This window comes from Halichoerus grypus, chromosome 8 (genome assembly GCF_964656455.1).
Source record: "Halichoerus grypus chromosome 8, mHalGry1.hap1.1, whole genome shotgun sequence".
Lineage (NCBI taxonomy): Eukaryota > Metazoa > Chordata > Mammalia > Carnivora > Phocidae > Halichoerus > Halichoerus grypus.
The window spans coordinates 45524304-45543568 of NC_135719.1; the positions used below are offsets into that span (position 1 = coordinate 45524304).

General features: G+C 36.8%; 1 protein-coding gene across 2 annotated transcripts in view; it reads right to left on the reverse strand.

Annotated features, from left to right (window-relative positions):
- The window catches only part of GLCE (glucuronic acid epimerase), a 112102-nt gene that overhangs the window by 11132 nt on the left and 81705 nt on the right, over positions 1 to 19265 (reverse strand). The window contains exon 2 of one of the 2 annotated variants that reach the window (XM_078079154.1): positions 1855 to 2450. The exons of the other annotated variant lie outside the window; for it this stretch is intronic. Within the exon in view, the coding sequence (XP_077935280.1) occupies positions 1855 to 2437 (583 nt within the window). The 5' untranslated portion in view covers positions 2438 to 2450. The remainder of the gene's footprint in view (positions 1 to 1854; positions 2451 to 19265) is intronic. 2 annotated transcript variants of the gene reach the window in all.

Sequence of the window (19265 nt, forward strand, 5' to 3'; positions counted from 1 at the left end):
ACTACTAGAGAAAATACAGATGAATAGCCAATCATCATGTGGCAATGACTTTCTAAGCATAAAAGAAGTAAAAAAAATAAAATTTAAAAAGACTGTAAGTTCAGTAAATAGAACTAAAAACTACTAAAACTAACAAATCATAAGTAAAATGAAAGACAACCAAACTGAAGAAAATCTTTAACAAATGCAGCAAAGTATCATTATCCTTACTATATATAGAAAAGTTCACATGAATATTTAAAGAACCCACTAATCACATTAGAAAAAAGGGAAATAAGATCAAGATTTTATGATGATTAGAAGCATATGAAAAGTGTATGTGGCCTCACTGATGGTTATAGAAAGCGAATGAGATCCCTTTGTAAACAACAGATAAAAAAACAATGTTCCATGACAGCAAGAGTGGGGTGACAAGAGCACCCTTCCTGGAGGCACAAGTAGGTTCAACGTTTTTGGAAAGCAGTTTAGCAAAATAGATCAATTTATATTATTTGACACGGCAGTTTATTTCCTAGGAAACTACTCCTAGACTATAATTAAAATAGCAAACGATGAACTATGAATATCTATACCATTATGTATAAAAGCAAAAAACTGGAAATGACCTAAGTAGCCAACTAAAGAGAAAGGCTGCAAGTATTACATGTACCATGGCATATTCTTACTATGAATACTAGTCATTAAAATAGTCAATAAATATTCAATAACAAGGGGAAATAATCAAGATAGTTTAGATGAAAAAGGAATATAAATTGACCATACAGTATGATCCCAACTTGTTTAAAAAATGTGTCTCTACAACCACAAAAAGATTGGAAAAACATATCAAAATATTATTTAACAAAGGTTATGGGTACTTTTTACTTTTTCTTTAGCATCTAAACATCTTATACATTTTATACAACATATAAACATTTTATACATTTTATAAAATTTATGTGAAAAGGTTTGGTGATGGCTAAGTATAGTATATAAGTATTACAATGTTGTATAAGTATCATTTCAACTATGTTAAGACATAGGCCTACGTACAAAGACGTGCAGAGAATATACAAAAATGGTAATAATTATCTTGAAGTGGTATGAATATGAGTGAATTTGGCCCTTCCTTCTTGTGAACATTTGGTAGAGATATTATAAAAAACTTAAAATATTAAGATATTGAAATCACTTTTTATAGAATGAGGAAAATAAAATAAAATTTAAACTAAGCAATCTTAAAACACACTAAGCTCTTTCCTTTGGTTAAATGATATATTTTAAAGTCAAATTCAATTTGGCTTTCTGATCAATCTTAGGTTTGAAATACAAATTCTAAAATGTACTGATTATACCCATAAGATTTGAAAGACAATATATAATAGACTATAGGAGTGTAGTATAAAAGGTCAGAGAAAATGGTGCCTATGTGTTATCTTGTTCTGAGGACTTTAAACCTCCATCCAGAAATGATACCTGGCTAATGTGGTAACAAGATTGCATTGGTACACAGTCCAATTGGTCCATTGGTCTCTCCCATTTCCATCTCCTCTCATAGGACAATAACTATATTTTAATGCAAAATTTTTGGAGATGCTGTGCCTTTACCTTACCGGTGAGAATTTCAGATGCTGAGGCAGGTTAATGAAATAATCCTATTTGATCAGGCATGATCTTCTTGCAGCCCTTAAATCACATCATCCAGAAAACTGCCCCAGGTTCAGACTTCACCTGTTCCTCCTTGCTAAGTCAGAGTGACAAATGGTCTCTTGATAGTAAGCTATGTATGTACTTGCTAGATAATTAACACCTACAACTTGTTACTCCTCAACACAATCAGGATAGAAAAATGCAGTGGAGCAGGCAGATACCAACCTTCAACCCCACTTATGCACTTGACTCTGTCCCGGACTTCCACATTGTAGCCTTCAAAGGACATAAACACACCATCAGGGTGATACGGGGCTCTCTGTGCATAGACTTTGGAATAGCTATGAGAGAATTCAAACCGATCATAGCCATCATATTGAACCACCTTTCCATATACATCAAAATATTTCTCTACCCAAGTGAATGGAAGAAAGACTTCATTTCCCTCTCGTCTCCCTTTAATTGTGTGTTCATCATTTATGAGACAGTCAATTTCTTCATATTTGAGCCCTAACACCTTGCTTCCCCCATTGCTGTTGAAGCTCCCAACAACAGGGGGTGCTTTCTGTTGTTCCTGAGGGAATGACTCCTCAGACTGTTTGGCCATGTGGTTCACATAGTTGTTACTCTCAGATGCTGCTGCTCTTTTTTCTAATCCATCCACTCTGAAGCCACTACTCAAGTGCCGTGGAAACTGGATCGCTTTATCGCTGGAACATTTATTCCACAAAAGTACTGTGACCAAAGTGAAGAGTGTGCAGATGATAATCAGAGTCTTATAGTTGACCCGAGCTGCCAAGCAACGCATATTCAGACCATACCTATGGAGGCAAGAAGAAAAATTCATGCAAAGATGTATTGCAGACATTTCATAGGATAAGGTTTTATTTTTTTTATATTGAACCACACTAAGGCAATTTTATTCACTGTAGCAATCTGATCAGATTTAAAATTACTAACTCAAACTTTTCGGCAGAGACAAAGAAAAGGCAAGAGGAGCTTCCCCCTCTTAAAATACGTAGTGTGACCCTTTAAAACAGATATTCCCAAACTTTCTGTTTGTGACTCTCTTGGTATCTTAGTAATTGTTTCAAAGTCTCTGGGCCAAAAGAAATACCTAATAGTTTCATTTATTAAGTAGTTGGGTCCAAACAACTTAATGCATTATTTTTGTCCCAACAAGTTAGCTGTTTGAAAAAACATAATGGGTATTGTTACGGTAAACACTGACATCCATGTTGCCAAATCCAACCGTGAATTTTTAGTGCTCATCCTACTTGACTTCTCAGCAGCATGAATAGTCAATGACTCTTTCCTACTGGAAACACTTTCTTCTCATGGCTTCCAGGGCACCATCTTCTTGTGGTTCTCCTTATACGTCACTGGCTATTCCTCCTCAGTCACCTCTGATCATTCTTTCTCATCCCCCTGACCCTGAAGTGTTAGCGTGCCTTAGAGTCTCGGTCCTCACACCTCTTTATCTCTATTCACTCCTAGGTGATCTCACCCACTCTCATGGCTTTAAATACACTTTATATGCTGACTACTTCCAAAATTCCATCTCTAAGCCAGACCTTTCTTCGGAACTGCAGACACATATATTTAAGTGCCAATACAAGTAGCTGACATCTTTACTTGGAGGTCAAATAGACTTCTGAAACATCCAAAACAACTCCGTCTTTTCCCCCAAACTGTTTCTCTTTTCCTACTGCTCAGACCAGAAACCTCTACTCCTTTTTTGCTCACCCCATATCCGATCAGTCAGGAAATGTTGGCTCTACCTTCAAATTATACCCAGAATCTGACCTCTTTCCCCCAACTCCACTATTACCACCACATCCCAGCCACTGTCATCTTTTACTTGGAATACTGCAGTGATGTCCAAACTGGTCTCCTTATTTCTACCCTTGCTCTACTATTCTATCCCCAAGTCTATTTTCAACAATAGCCAGTAGAATGATGCTTTTAAATATAAGCCAGATCATGTCACTCCAATCAAGATGGGAGAAGAATCTGATGCTGTTGCCCCTGCTGGCCATATGGTATATCAGCCAGTTGTGACTGCAATTAAAAAGTAGTCCTGAATTGCCTGTTGTTGAGGTCACTGGGCTATGGAAAATTATGGAATTAGTCTCCTTACTGTTTGCTACAGTAGCTCTATAATTTATTTTATGATATAAATCCACAACTACTTACTTCACTGTTTATAATTTTTTATCCCCTTTTTTTCTCTCAATAAACCCTTTTGGCAGCAATGAGATTTTTTAAAAAATCAAACCCCAAAATGAAAATATTTAGTGAAATATTACACAATAATTTTCTATTTTTTAAGAAAGCTGATGGTGAAAGTGTAATTCCTTAGATCGATCGATCGATCTATCTATCTATCTATCTATCTATCTATAAGTAAGCTTTACACCCAATGTGGGGCTTGAACTCATGACCCCAAGATCAAGAGCTGCATGCTCTACAGACTGAGCCAGCCAGGTGCTGCTCACTCATTTAATTCCAAAAGAAGGTACCTTTGAATGCTCATATGTCTAAAAAAGACCTCAGTCTGCTCTTACCTTTGATTAACAGTTTGGTAAGATACAGAATCCCCAGTTATACATTATTTTCTTTTGAAAAGTTGTAGGTAATGTTTTATTGTCTTAAAGCATTAAGAGAATTACTGATGACAGATTTGAATTTCAGTGTGATACTTGTCACTTTGTACATGGCTTTCCTCTGGATCTTTTGTTTGTCCTTGGAATTCAGCTTCCCAAGAAAGTAGTACATTATGATATTTGATTCACTATTTCAGCACTTGCTGTGCCCTTTTGACCTGAAAACTTGTGTTCTCTTATTCTTGTTTAATGGGTGTAGTATCCTCCTGCAGCCCTGAGTACATCAGAGTTCGTTTCTTGATGAGTTCTCTCTGATTAGCTCTATTTTCTCCAGTAGCAATTTTTCTGATTATCTTAGTCTCTCTTTCATGCCATCCATTTTCCTCACATCCCTGGTGATCTTGGTTGCTCATTAGTATTTACATCTGAATGACTCATTAGCCAACACAGATGTCCTCTACCATTGTGGAGATGGTCTGATTTTTGGCTAGACTGCTCTCCTGAGGAGGACTCTGTGTGGGGTAGGTACAGGCTGACTGGCAGTATTCCTTTAGGGTGCATGGGCAGGGAGCCAGCAGGCCCTCTAAATGCCAGAATGATGGAGTTTTTCTTTTGTTCTGGAGAGATAACTTGTACTCTAGAAGCCTTAGCTTTTCCCAGTTTCTCTAAAGGAAATCTGTTTGACGTTTTGCTTCGGGTACATGCCTGCTATCAATAGTCCAAGTGCAGGGATGAGAGCAGTACAGGGAGATGAGAGGGTAGAGCTGTGCCTTCTAGTACTTGAACAGAGATCCAGAAATCTGTTCAGTTATCACTCTTGTGTAGTCTTCCTACTTATTGTTATTGGTTTCTTCATTTCTTATTTCTATACATTTTATTTCAGTGGGGCATCAGGAGGGAAAAAGGCAAAGACAGGGTTTGGTCCATCTTGGAAATCTTACACAGATTTAAGAACCAGAATCCAGTAACACTTTTATCATTTGCATTATGACTATGAGAAAATGTTTTGAATACTAGAAAAACCAAAGCATGGTAGAAGGAAACCTTCAGAAGTCATACATTTATAAAGGATTTCCTTATACTGTAGTACAGGCAAACCGATAACATTAAATGGTGTTTATTTAAAAAGCAATCCTTCTTTTAAGCATTCCTTAAAAACACTTATGTGCTAACATTTGAATCATTTGTCAGCTATAACTAACATTTAGATCAATTAAAATGGAAATATAAAGATTTTGTCTCATCTTTGAGAAGTGCCCTTCCTCCATGACTCATATGAGAGTAAACCTGCTTATGGAACTAGACTACCATTATGATGAGACACATGATGGGAAAGTAAAGAAAAATGAAAATAAAAAACTTTCATTAACCTTTATGCCCAGATTTTGTTATCTGATACCACTCCTTACTAAAAGCAATGACGGCTTCTTAGAGAAATGGATTTCAAGTCTAGGGCCTTGTTATGTCAGAAAATAAAGAAAATTTTCAAATATCGATAAGATCATAATCCAGTGGATCAAAAAAGCAGTAGGATATAGAGAAAATGAGATTGGACACACTGGTTATTGCTGAAGCTGAAAGGTATGTTGAAGGTTCACTATATTATTCTCTATACTTTTGTTTGTTTGAACATTTCCATAATTAAAAACATAGTTATCATAGCAAAAAGACACAAGAATCAGCCTGAAAGGTCCTTTTCCCCATAAGTCAAAGTTGCAAGAATTATGCCTGATGTTGACTGAAACACACTGAAACCATAAAAATCCATGAGTCTACAATGATACTCAAAAAAGAGAAAGCCAGAAAAGCAAATCAAAACAAAACAAAACAAAAACCAACCTTATGTCATCTTCTGACTGAGCTGGTTAAAACTGGTAACTAAGTGAAATTATTTATCTATCTGGCCTTTTGCAAGAGAACAAACCAATAGCCCCAGATGATAAAGAATTCTGTTACAGAAAAAGGGTGGCTAATGATGTAGAAGAAAAATTCTAAATATATCAGAAAATTACCAAAAATTAGCATTAGTATTATATTCAGGTATATGTTTGATATGGACCTTGAGATTCATACTGTGCAAAGTAACACCAAATACATTATTTTCTAGTAGCAAGATAAAAAAGCTGAAACTCTACAATGAAGGGATCAGATTCATTACCCTAATCCAGTCTCAATGGTGACTCATCCAGATACTTTTTTTTTTTTTGATGAGTTAAAATAAAAAGTAAATAACCTATCATATATCCCAGCCAAAAATGTGTAATATGGATCCCTGAGGCATTACAATTTGACTTTAATAGGAAATACAAGAGATAGAGGAACAAGTTAAACGCAGATGCAACCAGACACATCTTTTTTTTTTTTTAAAGATTTATTTATTTATTTGAGAGAGAGAAGGAGTAAGCAAGCGTGCACGTGAGTGGGGGGAGGGGCAGAAGGAAAGGGAGAGAGAATCCTTAAGCAGACTCCCGCTGAGCACGGAGCTGGATGCGGAGCTCCATCCCAGGACCCTGAGATCATGACCTGAGCCAAAACCAAGAGCTGGCTGCTTAACTGACTGAGCCACCTAGGTATCCCTCAACCAGACACATCTAGAAGGCAAGACATCCTGCAGGAGAGCTGGCCCTGTCCCCTCAATAAGTCAGTGGTATGAAAAGAAGAAGGGTACTAGGTCAGATTTTTTTCCCAAAAAGACTTATTAGGGCATATGACAACCAGATGTGAGACTTGGTCCTCCACTGGGAAATCTGACTGTGGATTTGAAGACAGAAAGACATAGAGACTGTTAATTGAAAAAAGGCACAAAACACACATGGAATCATCTCACTTTAGTAAAACAACGCACACAGAGGTCTTTATTTTCTCATTTCCCATATCTACTGGGTTTTTAAAAATCATTAAAAGAGAAAATGAGGTCAAAGTCACTTTTGTTAAAATATTACAGGAAAGGTAAATTTTAAGTTTAAAAATGTCTATAGGTATTTAGTTTTCAAAATATGGGAGAAAGGAGGATGGAAAAAAAAAGAAAACTCTTGAGTATTGACATGTACTATTAACTACCAAATAGGTTTATCTAAAGGTAAACATGATAATTTTATTATAATGTTGCTCAAATTATAGAAAACTAACCAGAAACTTTAAAATTTCAGAAAGTAGACTGTACTGACATTTTGCTAGTACAATAACAACAGGACCTTTAACAGACCAAACCAGGGTTTTCTGCTGAGTGGTGATAAGCTTCCTACTTACTTTAAAACTTTTGCCACATCTATAAACCAGATTAACCTTTCTAGTTAAAAAAAAAAAAAGTTTAAAAAAATCAATAAATTCAAAAACCTTGAAAACTCATCTACTGTAGACCCTAAAGATTTATTTCATTAGAAACATAATCCAATAAAAATTTATTTTAGTACCTTTAGAGATCTAAAACAGAAAATAACATTCAGTAAGTATCATAAAGAAACTGTGGAATAATTTCTTTGCAGAAATGGTTAAAAATGAGGGAAAACAAAATATAACTTAGTTATCCTTTGGGAAAGCAAATTATTCTTTTCTAAAATGATTTGCAATTCAAAAAACTCTTGTGGTGTAGATACTTTACTTTTCAAACGCACTTTTCTAACTGAATATTTCAAGTAACCAAGTCATTCAAAACATTAAATCATGGATATCACCATGAGTTTTTAAACTATGAAGGTCATATTTCAGTTAAGAACATTTAAATAAATTCATAAAAGATTTCATTGAAAGAAATTTCTTTCCTCTGAATTACGTAGACCAAGGCTTGCTTGATCATTATTTTCTCTTATTTACTTACATATGTAACAATTTATATTTCTTATAATACTTTGGTACCAAGTACACACAAAAGTAGTTGTGCAATAGAAAATCACACTGACTGACTGGTTCAATCAGCATCTATTCAGGACCTATGTGGCTGGTAAGGCACTATTCCTGTCCCCAAAGGCCAGGTTATTGGGAAATATGCATATAAAAACAATAATGCTGAGATAAGAACTATAAAAAAGTTACATACAATATGCTATGACACACAGAGAAGGAGGCCTATAACTCTCCCTTAATTTTTTAAGGTGTTAAGGAAAGCTTCAAGGTGGAATGAATACAACAGACAACTAAGCATGCTCCCAAATCAGGTATCTGCACTTGCCATGCCCTCTGCCTGGCATTGTTTCCCCAGATACCCATTTGGCTTGCTCCCTTACTTCTTCAGGTCACTGCTTAAGTGTTAATTTATCAGAGAGGCCTTCTTTCCCTGACCACCTTATCTAAAACAGTACGTCTCATCCCAACATTCTCCAGGTCTTTACTCAGCTTTATTCTTCATAGCATTTACCACACTTGGTGTTATACATATTTAGCTTATTAACTGTCTCCAATCCACTAGAATCTAAGCTCCATGAAGACTGGGATTTTGCTTCTCCTGGTCACTGCTGGATCCCCAGTGCCTAGAAATGTGTCTGGTTCACAACAGGCATTCAATAAAGATTTGTCGAATGAACGAATATTGTTAAGTATGCAATTTTTTTTTAAGATTTTATTTATTCATTTGGGGGGGGCATGACCAGGGTGAGGGACAAGCAGACTCCCTGCTGAGTGTGGAGCCTGACATGGGGCTCGATCCCACGACCCTGAGATCACCTGAGCCGAAATCAAAGAGTCGGACACTTAACCGACTGAGCCACCGAGGCACCCCAGGTATGCAATTTTAAAAAATAATAGACAACTTTGTTTTCCTTCCCATATTTGGGTATTCTGAAATCATAATCCAAATAAAAATGAACATGACTGAGACAACAGAATATGGACTGTGCTGTATATTGGCCAACTCTTTAAAACAGATTTACAGTTTAATTACTGCTGTTAGAAATGTTCCATCTGTTTACTGCTTGATAGACCAAGACTTAAATTACACAGTCAAATGGTTAAGTACTCTGTGATAGCTCTAACACGAAAGAGAAATGCCTAAGGTGGTCAGGACTCTTCCAGTAATGTAAAACAAGTAGTATTCTCACTACAAAGAAGGTAACTTTGCTATCCATTTTTTTCAAATAACAAAGTTGAAATAATCTATGATACAATTGGCTCACAATGCTTCAAATAAGAGTATAATCCCAGGCAAACATCCCAAAGAAATTGAGTAGGGGGTACAGAGTACACAGGCATACCTTGGAGATATTGCAGGTTAGGTTCCAGAACACTGCAATAAAGCAAATATCACAACAAGTAAAATAATTTTTTAGTTTCCCAGAGCATGTAAGTTTCAATACACTGTTTAATAGACTAATATGCTTAGTAGATTACAATGTAGTCTATTAAGTATGCAACAGCATTATGTCTAAAAAACAATGTACATACCTTAATTAAAAAACACTTTATTGCTAAAAAACGCAAACCATCATAAAAGCTTTCAATGAGTCATAATCTTTGCTGGTGGAAGGTCTTGCCTTGATGTTGATGGCTGCTGACTGGTCAGGGTGGTGGGTGCTGAAGGTTGGGGTGGCTGTGACAATTTCTTAAAATAAGACAACAGTGAAGTTCACCACATCGATTGACTCTCCCTTTCATAAAATGATTTCTCTGCAGCATGTGATGGGTTTGATAGCATTTACCCACAGAACTCCTTTCAAAACTGGAGTCAATCCTTTCAAACTCTGCTGCTGCTCTATCAACTAACTTTATGTCATATTCTAAATCCTTTCTTGTCATTTCAACAATCTTCACCAGAGTAGATTCCATCTCAGGAAACCACCTTTTTTGCTCATCCATAAGAAGCAACTCCTCATCCGTTAGTTTTATCATGAGATAGCAGCAATTCAGCCCCATCTTCAGACTCCATTTCTAATTCCAGTTCTCTTGCTATTTCCACCACATCTGCAGTTACTTCCTCCACTGAAGTCTTGAACCTCTCAAAGTCCTCCAGGAGGGATGGAAAACACTTCTTCCAAACTCCTGTTAATGTTGGTATTTTGACCATCCCCATGAATCATGAATGCTCTTAATGACATTTAGAATGCTAAATTCTTTCCAGAAGGTTTTCAATTTACTTTGCCCGGATCCATCAGAGGAATAGCTACCTATGGCAGCTACAGCTTTATGAAATATATTTCTTAGCTTTTTTTTATTTTAAAAGAGAGAGCGTGTGTGCCTGAGGCAGGGGCAGAGAGAGGGAATCGTAAGCAGGCTCCATGCCCAGCACGGAGCCCAACTCAGGGCTCAATCTCCAGACTCTTGAGATAATGACCTAAGCCGAAATCAAGAGTAGGACACTTAACTAACTGAGCCACCCAGGCGCCCCTGAAATGTATTTCTTAAAATAATAAGAGTGGGAAGTTGAAATTCCTCTTGATCCATGGGCTGCTGAATAGTTGTTGTGTTTGCAGGCATGAAAACAACATTAATCTCTGCCATCAGAGCTCTTGGGTGACCAGGTGCATTGTCAATGAATAGTAATATTTTGAAAGGAATCTTTTTTTCTTTTTCCAAAGAGTAGGTCTCAACAGTGGGGTTAAAAATAAAATTCAGTAAATTGTGTTGTAAACAGATGTGCTGTCATCTAGGCTTTGTTGTTCCATTTATAGAGCACAGGCAGAGTGCATTTAGCTAATTCTTGGGGCCTCTAGGATTTTCATAATGGTAAATGACTATTGGTTTTAACTTCAAGTCACCAGCTGCATTAGCTCCTAACGAGTGAGCCAGCCTGTCCTTTGAAGCTTTGAGGCCTGGCATTGACTTCTCTCTAGCTATGAAAGTCTGAGACGACACCTTCTTCCAATGTAAGGCTGTTTCATCGACAATGAAAGCTGTTGTTTAGTATAACCACCTTCATTAATGATCTTAGCTGGATCTTCTGGATAACTTGCTGCAGCTTCTGTAACAAGACTTGCTGCTTCACCCTACACTTTTATGTTATGGACACAGCTTCTTTCCTTACACATCATGAACCAACCTCTGCTAGCTTCAGACTTTTCTTTTGCAGCATCATCATCTCTCAGCCCATGCAGAACTGAAGAGAGTTAGGCCTTGCTCTGGATTAGGCTGTGGCTTAAGGAAATGTTGTAGCTGGTTTGATCTTTAGTCCAAACCACCGAAACTTTCTCCATATCAGCAATAAGGCTATTTTGCTTTCTTATCACTTGTATGTTCACTGGAGTAGCACTTTTAATTTCCATCAAGAACTTTTCCTTTGCATTCACAACTTGGCTGTTTGGCATAAGAGGTCTAGCTTTTGGCCTGTCTCTGCCTTCAACATGTATTCCTTACTGAGCTTAATCATTTTTAGCTTTTAAAATGAGAGACATGTGACTTACTTTCACTTGAAAACTCAGAGGCCATGAGGGTTGCTGGAGTGAGGGTTGGGGTGGGAGGGATGGGGTGGCTGGGTGATAGACACTGGGGAGGGTATGTGCTATGGTGAGTGCTGTGAATTGTGCAAGACTGTTGAATCTCAGATCTGTACCTCTGAAACAAATAATGCAATATATGTTAAGAAAAAAAAAAAAAAAGAAGAAGATAGCAGGAGAGGAAGGATGAAGGGGGTGGAATCGGAGGGGGAGACGAACCATGAGAGACGATGGACTCTGAAAAACAAACTGAGGGTTCTAGAGGGGAGGGGGGTGGGAGGATGGGTTAGCCTGGTGATGGGTATTGAGGAGGGCACGTTCTGCATGGAGCACAGGGTGTTATGCACAATGAATCATGGAACACTACATCTAAAACTAATGATGTAATGTATGGGGATTAACATAACAATAATAAAAAAAAAACTCAGAGGCCATTGCAGGGTTTTAATTGACCTAATTTTGATACTGTTGTGTCTTAGGGAATAGGGAGACCCCAGGAGAGGATGAAGAACGGCCTGTCTGTGGAGCAGTCGGAACATACACATTTACCAGTTAAGTGTGCTGTCTTACATGGGCATGGTTCATGGAGCCCCAAAACAATTATAATAGTAACATCAAAGATCACCGATCACAGATCACCATAATAAATTGAAAAAGTTCAAGATATTATGAGAGTTACCAAAATGTGACACAGAGACAAGAAGTGAGCAAACGCTGTTGGGAAAATGGCGCCCAGAGACTTGCTTGACACGGGGTTGCCCCAAACCTCCATTTTATTCAAAAACAAAAAAACAAAAACAAAAACAAAACCACAAACCGCAATATTTGTGAAGCACAATAAAATGAAATGCAATAAAATGAGGTATCCCTGTATTACATGATTCACATTTTACAGATGAAGGGACTAGGATGTAACAGCCCACAAGAGATTCACTAAAGAGGACAGGGACTAAGCCAAGATGGGTGAGAACTTAAACGTGGTTAAAAACTGTGTTTCTTTGTATTTTACGGATGATGAAACAAACAGGCTTTGTAATGTTAAGTAATTTACCCTAAGTTACATGATGTTCACTTGAAATTTTAACTCATTTGTTTGTCTGACTCCAAACCCTGTGCTCTAACTGATGTACCATAAAGTATCTTTGCGCAGTTATTTCAGAAGCTGAATACTATCCTTCCCCAGAAGATATTCTAATTTGTAACAGGTTACCAGATTGTGAATTGGACTCACCATGAAGGGTCTTATTCTAGACAGGGTTGAATTTTGACCATGAATCAATAGTGTGCATAGGTAAAATACAATTTTAGGAAAGTTACCTAGTTATTCTAAAAATTTATTAGTATTTCTGAATGCAGCTACTGGAATTTTTAAATTTTCTTCAAATATAACAGTATAACTATATATTAATATTAGAAAAGAATAGAAATGAGTCATAATTATGAATATACATGCATATATATCATCCAATAAAGCTACCTGCTCTCCACATGTATTAGAATAATTAAGCCCTTGAAAATAGGATTTCCAGTGGCCCCACAAATCCAGCAACAGCTTACAAATGCATTACAATACCTCATTTCTGCTAACAATTATTGTGATGTACTGGGATAACTTGTCCAAGCAAAACCTTTCTCTAAAGATAGAAATGGAACTTAATAACAGTTTCATTAGTCCATGTTAATTTGAGGCTTTGAGAATAATGTACTGGTGTCCTAAAAACCCCAACGTGGCAGTATATAAGGAAAATAACTAGCATTAATATAAGAAATTGGAGTATAAAAAAAGTAGAAATCTTAAGTAAAAAAATTTCTTATTCCACTTTTTTTTTTTTAAGATTTTTTATTTTATTTATTTGAAACAGAGAGAGAGAGAGAGAGCACAAGAGGGGGTAGGGTGAGAGGGAGAAGCAGACTCCCCGCTGAGCAGGGAGCCCGATGCGGGACTCGATCCTGGGACTCCGGGATCATGACCTGAGCTGAAGGCAGTAGCTTAACCAACTGAGCCACCCAGGCGCCTTCCACGACTTTTTATTAGCAACTTTTATTAGCAATAACAGCCACCACCAAACCAAAAAAAAAAAAAAAAAGGAAGAAAAGACAAAATTTCTGTTACATAAATGCTTTGACTTTTTTTTTTTCCCTAGTTTTGGATACAGATTGTCTGTAATTACCTTCAGAATGAAAATTACCTATGACATCAAAGTTCAAATTTATCTGCTCACTCAACACAAATATGCTTTGAAGCAAGTTAAACCAGTACTTCTGCTTTCTCTGCTATTCTCTTATAAACATATCCATTGTCAGAAAAGGAAAAAACAAACAATAAAAATGAAAAACTTTAACCACAGAGATGAAGGAGAACCATCTAATGAAGAATGCGTTAATTGTATAAATAAAAACTCAAAATAGAACTCGGGAGTTGGGAGAAGATAAACTTGTGGTACTGTGCTCTATTTGCAAGGAGACCTGAGACTACCTGGTGTTTTCTATTAGCCCAGAGTGTAGAAGCTCACATTCTTTTTCCAATTTTTTAAATTGTGCTAAAATACATGTAAAAACTTTACCATCTTAACCATTTTTCAGTGTACAGTTAAGTGGTATTAAATATATTCATAATGTTGTGCTACCACTGCTAGCATTCATTTCCATAACTCTTCATCTTGTAAAACTGAAACTCCTACGCCCATTAAACAATAACACTCTATCCCTCTCTCCCCACCAGGCCTGGGCAACCACCATTCTACTTTCTGGGTCTATAATTTTGGCTACTGTAAGTATCTTACAGAAGTGGAATCATACAGTATATGTCTTTTTTTATGACTGGTCTATTTCACTTAGCATAATGACCTCAAGTTTCATCCATGGTGTAGTCTATGTCAGAATTTCCTTTCTTTTCAAGACTAAAAAATATTTTATTGTACACACACACCACGTTTTGCTTATGCATTTATCAGTTTATGGACACTTGGATTACTTATACTTCTTGGATACTGTGAATGCTGCTGCTATGGACATGGGTGTGCAAATATTTTTTCAAGACTCTGTTTTCAATTATTTTGGATATATATCTAGAAGTAGAATTACTGGATCATATGGTAATCCCAATTCCATTGAGGAACCACCATACTGTTTTCTGTAGTTGGTGTAACATTATATTCCCACTAACAGCACACACAGCAGTTTCTTCACATCCTGGCCAACTTGTTATTTTCTGTTTGTTTTTAAATAGTACCCATCCTAAAGTGTATGAGGTAGTATATCTCATTGTAGTTTTGAAATGCATTTCCTTAATTATTAGTGATGTTGAACATCTTTTCAAGTGCTTATTGGCCAAATATAAATCTTCTTTGGAGAAATGTCTTTTCAAGTCCTTTGCTCATTTATGAATTGGGTTTTGGTTGTTGTTGTTAAGTTTTAGGAGTTCTCTGTATATTCTGATATTAATCCCTTATCAAACATGTGATTTGCAAAAACTTTCTCCCCGTCTGTGGGCTGCCTTTTTTACTCTGTTGATACTGTCCTGTGGTACACAGAATTTAATTTTCATAAGGTCCACTCTATTTTTTTTGTTGCCTGTGCCTTCAGTGTCATAGTCAAGAAATCACTACCAAATCCAATGTCATGAAGCTTCTGTCCTGTTTTCTTCTGAGAATTTCATAGTTTAGGTCTTACATGTAGCTCTTCGATCCATCTTAGAGTTAACTTTTACGTATGGTGTTAGGTAAGGGCCAGAACTTCATTCTTTTGCACATGGATATCCAGTTTTGTCGGCACTTTTTGTTTAAAAAGACTATCCTTTCCCCATTGAATGGTTTTGTCACTCTTGTCAAAATCATCTAACCATATACGCAAGGGTTTATTTCTGGCTGTCTACTCCACTGGTCTGTCTTTATGCAAATAATGCACTATTTTGATTACCGAAGTAAGCTTTGAAATTAGGAAGTGTGAATTTTCCAGTTTTGTTCCTTTTTTTTTTTGACAGAGAGAGAGACAGCGAGAGAGGGAACATAAGCAGGGGGAGTGAGAGAGGGAGAAGCAGGCTCCCCGCAGAGCGGGGAGCCCGATGCGGGGCTCGATCCCAGGACCATGGGATCATGACCTGAGCCGAAGGCAGACGCTTAACGACTGAGCCACCCGGGCGCCCCTGTTCCTTTTTTCTTAAAGACTGTCTTGGCTATGTGGGGTCCCTGCAGATTCCATATGAATTTTAGAATGAGTTTTTCTGTTTCTGCAGAAAACACACTGAAATTTTGATAGGGATTGCACTGAATCTGTAGATTACTTTAGGTAGTACTGATATTTTAACAATACTAACTCTTTCAGTCCACAAACATGGGATGTGTTTCCATTTACTTATGTCTTTTTTAATCTGGAAGTTCATATTCTAAGCCAACTGGGCCTTCCACCTGACATACTGCTTTTGTAGGAAAAGTTTAGTGTGCCAATAGGACACCAAAACAATGCATTTTCTAAAATGCAACAACCACAAACTAGACAGAAAGAATAATACAAGGAACATTTCTTTAAATAATTTTAGGAAGTGAAGTACAGATGTTGACTGGTACCAGATCAACCACCTTTCCATACTACTGGAAAGAAAGAAACTGTTTGCATAAAAATACTAAATTAATGAAGTAAAAAAGGAAAACCCTTAATAACCTACAGTACCAGTTATGACAATGAGCTAGTGAACAGATAAGTATTTTACTTGATATTACTATGTATATAATTTAGCCTAAGATCTGACACTGAGGAAAATATAAAATGTTTACATATGATTCCTTCCCTCAAATGACTTACAACCTCAGAGACAAGATCTGAATGTATGGGAAACTACCGAAGAAAAAAATTTATATTGAAAAGGTGTTAAAATAAATGCAATCGTTGAATTTGCAAGTCAAAAAGTAATGTGGCAGGTTGTTAGGTAAGGGAAAGGTGCTTGAAAGAGATACATGGAGGAACATATACTAAAGCAGAACACAGATGATATACTTGCAGCTATGGATTTCCATATCTATTGTGCAAAGTACTTTTATTTTCATTTTCTTCATTTAATTCCTCCAACAATCCAATGAAATGGGCAGGAAAATGAGTGCTATTTTACAAAAGAGAAAACTGAGGCTCAGCAATATTAAGTAGGTTGTCAAAATTGATAAGGTGAAGCCAAGCACAGAATCTAGGTCTTTTGATTCCAGCTCTATTTTACCAGTGATTTCCAAACCCAGCATATCAGTCTCTGGGCTGGGAATAGATGTTTCAAGATCTTCACAGGTGATTCTGAGGATTAATTAGGTTTGGGCACCAGTATACTATATCAGCAGTTTGTAAGTTTTATTGGGCATCAGAATTACCTAGAAGGCTTGTTCAAACACAGATTGCTAGGTCCCACTTCCATGGTTTCTGATTCACTGAATCTGGGTGAGCCCAATAATCTGCCTGTCTAACCAGTTTCAGGTGAGAAATCTATGCTGCCGGACCACACTCTCAGAATCACTGTAATATACCAAATGCATTAAGTTTATTTAACTAGTAGATACTTTTTGCAAATGATAAAATAGGTGTGCTGCCCAAACTCAGAACCATTTTAGGCAACTGTGAAGATTAAGATCATTAGCGCACTGATTTTCACAGAATAATTAATCCATACTCCAGTGAAAATGACTTCAGTTAATGTCCTTCCTTTCTAAAACTGACAAAGCAGGGATTCAAAAACTCACTAAACCTGAAGCAAAAAGTCATACTTGGAAAAATGTTTCAACTTCTGGCTTTTGCTTGTATACTGAAGAATTTATCAGTCAGCTTGAGTATGTTTTGAAGTTAATTCTTCCAGAAGGGTAGCTGTTGTCTATACTTTGAAGCTTTGAGAACTGAAAAGGTGTGTTGGTTCTTGGCTGCTAACTTGGCTGGATAAAGAACCTGGGACCTAAACTGTCACAGAACTCTTGATTGTCTCCTGATCTTTAATTATAAGAACAATCCAAGGCTAGGAGTCCGCCATACATCCTTTGTGAATGAATAACTTCTGTATATTTGTTTTCCTCTTTGCCTGGATGCCTGATCATTATTGTTATTATTTTTAACAAGGGAAAGTACAAAGTTTCACTAGGACAGGTTTAGTTGTTAGTTTCTTTTTATTAAATTCTCTTGGTATTTGGCAACAGGCTTGTTTGAATTACAGACTCAAGGTCATCCTTTAGCTCAGGAAAAATGTTTTTTCTATAGTGTGTTTAATAACTGCTCCTGTTCAATTTGTTTTGGTCTCTTGCAGAGTATCAATTATCTATATATTAGGTCTCTTACTCTATCCTTTATGTCTGTCACCTGTTCTTCATGTTTTCTTTGTCCATCTCGTTTCCCCTTTTCCTCTGCATTCTGGGAGAGCTTCTCAACCTTGTTTTCCATTATCACCGAGTCAATTTTCTCAAGTTTCTACTCTATTTTTTCCAGCACACAATTTAATTTGGATACTGCATATTTAGTTACTATTTTGTGGTTTCTTATTTAGATACTGCATTTTAGTTTCTAACCTGTTGTTTCTTATTTTATCCAATACCCTTTTAATTTATGCCTCCCCATTAGCCAACCCCCCTTTCATCTCAGTCTACTGTCTTGTGACTCATTTTGCATGTCTTACTTCAAAGACTCCAGGTTTTCTTTTTTTTTAGTCTGCAAACATAAAAAATGCTTTCTAAAATGTCTTTGTTATTGAAGTAATCTTTAATATCAAGGGTATGCTTTTGCCCTGTATTGAGCGCTATGTTCTTCTTTTTTAGTGGTTGTAGGGTCTTATCTCAGATTACATTCCCAGGTATTTCCTGGTAAACCAGCAGTGAGACCGACAGCTTGCTAAAAGTAGGGATTGATTTTTCAGCAAGAATACTTCATGGTAGAGGTGTGAACCTTCATCAGGAAGCATATAATGTATGACAGTCTTTCTTTTTGTTATGTTAGGATTAATCTGTATGTTCATGTGTTGTCACCTTGATCCAGCATTATAACGTTCCCCGTTAGCAACCGTCTAATAGTTTTAGCAATGATGACTGTTTCATTAGCGGTTGCAAAATGGTGATATTCTACCAGCCCTTAATATATTAGCTGACATACTTCTGTAAAGGAAATCCTGCCCTTCTCCGTCAATGCTGAGGTAATGCTGAGGTACTGTCTGGACAGGCAGAATCAACACCTGCATCTTTCCTCTTACCAATTCAAAACAATGAATTGGCTCCCTAATAACCTCCAAAAATAAATGAGTTTTTTAAAGTAATATATGAACTCATGAATATTAAATATATTTAATGTGCTTCAATCCATTACAGTTACAACTTTTTAAAAATATTTATTTGAGAAAGAGAAAGTGAAGAGCACGAGCAGAGGGGGAAAGGCAGAGGGAGAGGGAGAAGCAGACTCCCTACTGAGCATGGAGCTGACTCCACTGGGGTGAGGGTGGGGGGGCCTTGATCCCCGGACCCTGAGATCATGACCCAAGACGAAGGCAGATGCTTAACCGACTGAATCACCGAGGTGCCCTGAAGTTACAACTTTTTGATGCTCAGATTATCCCATCTTTATTTAGTCAGTGCAAATCTTTTCAAGTTGGCTCCTAAATCCTTGTGACACAACCCAAGTAGCTTCTGATAGCTTTCTTGCTTTCTTGTATTATAAGATATGC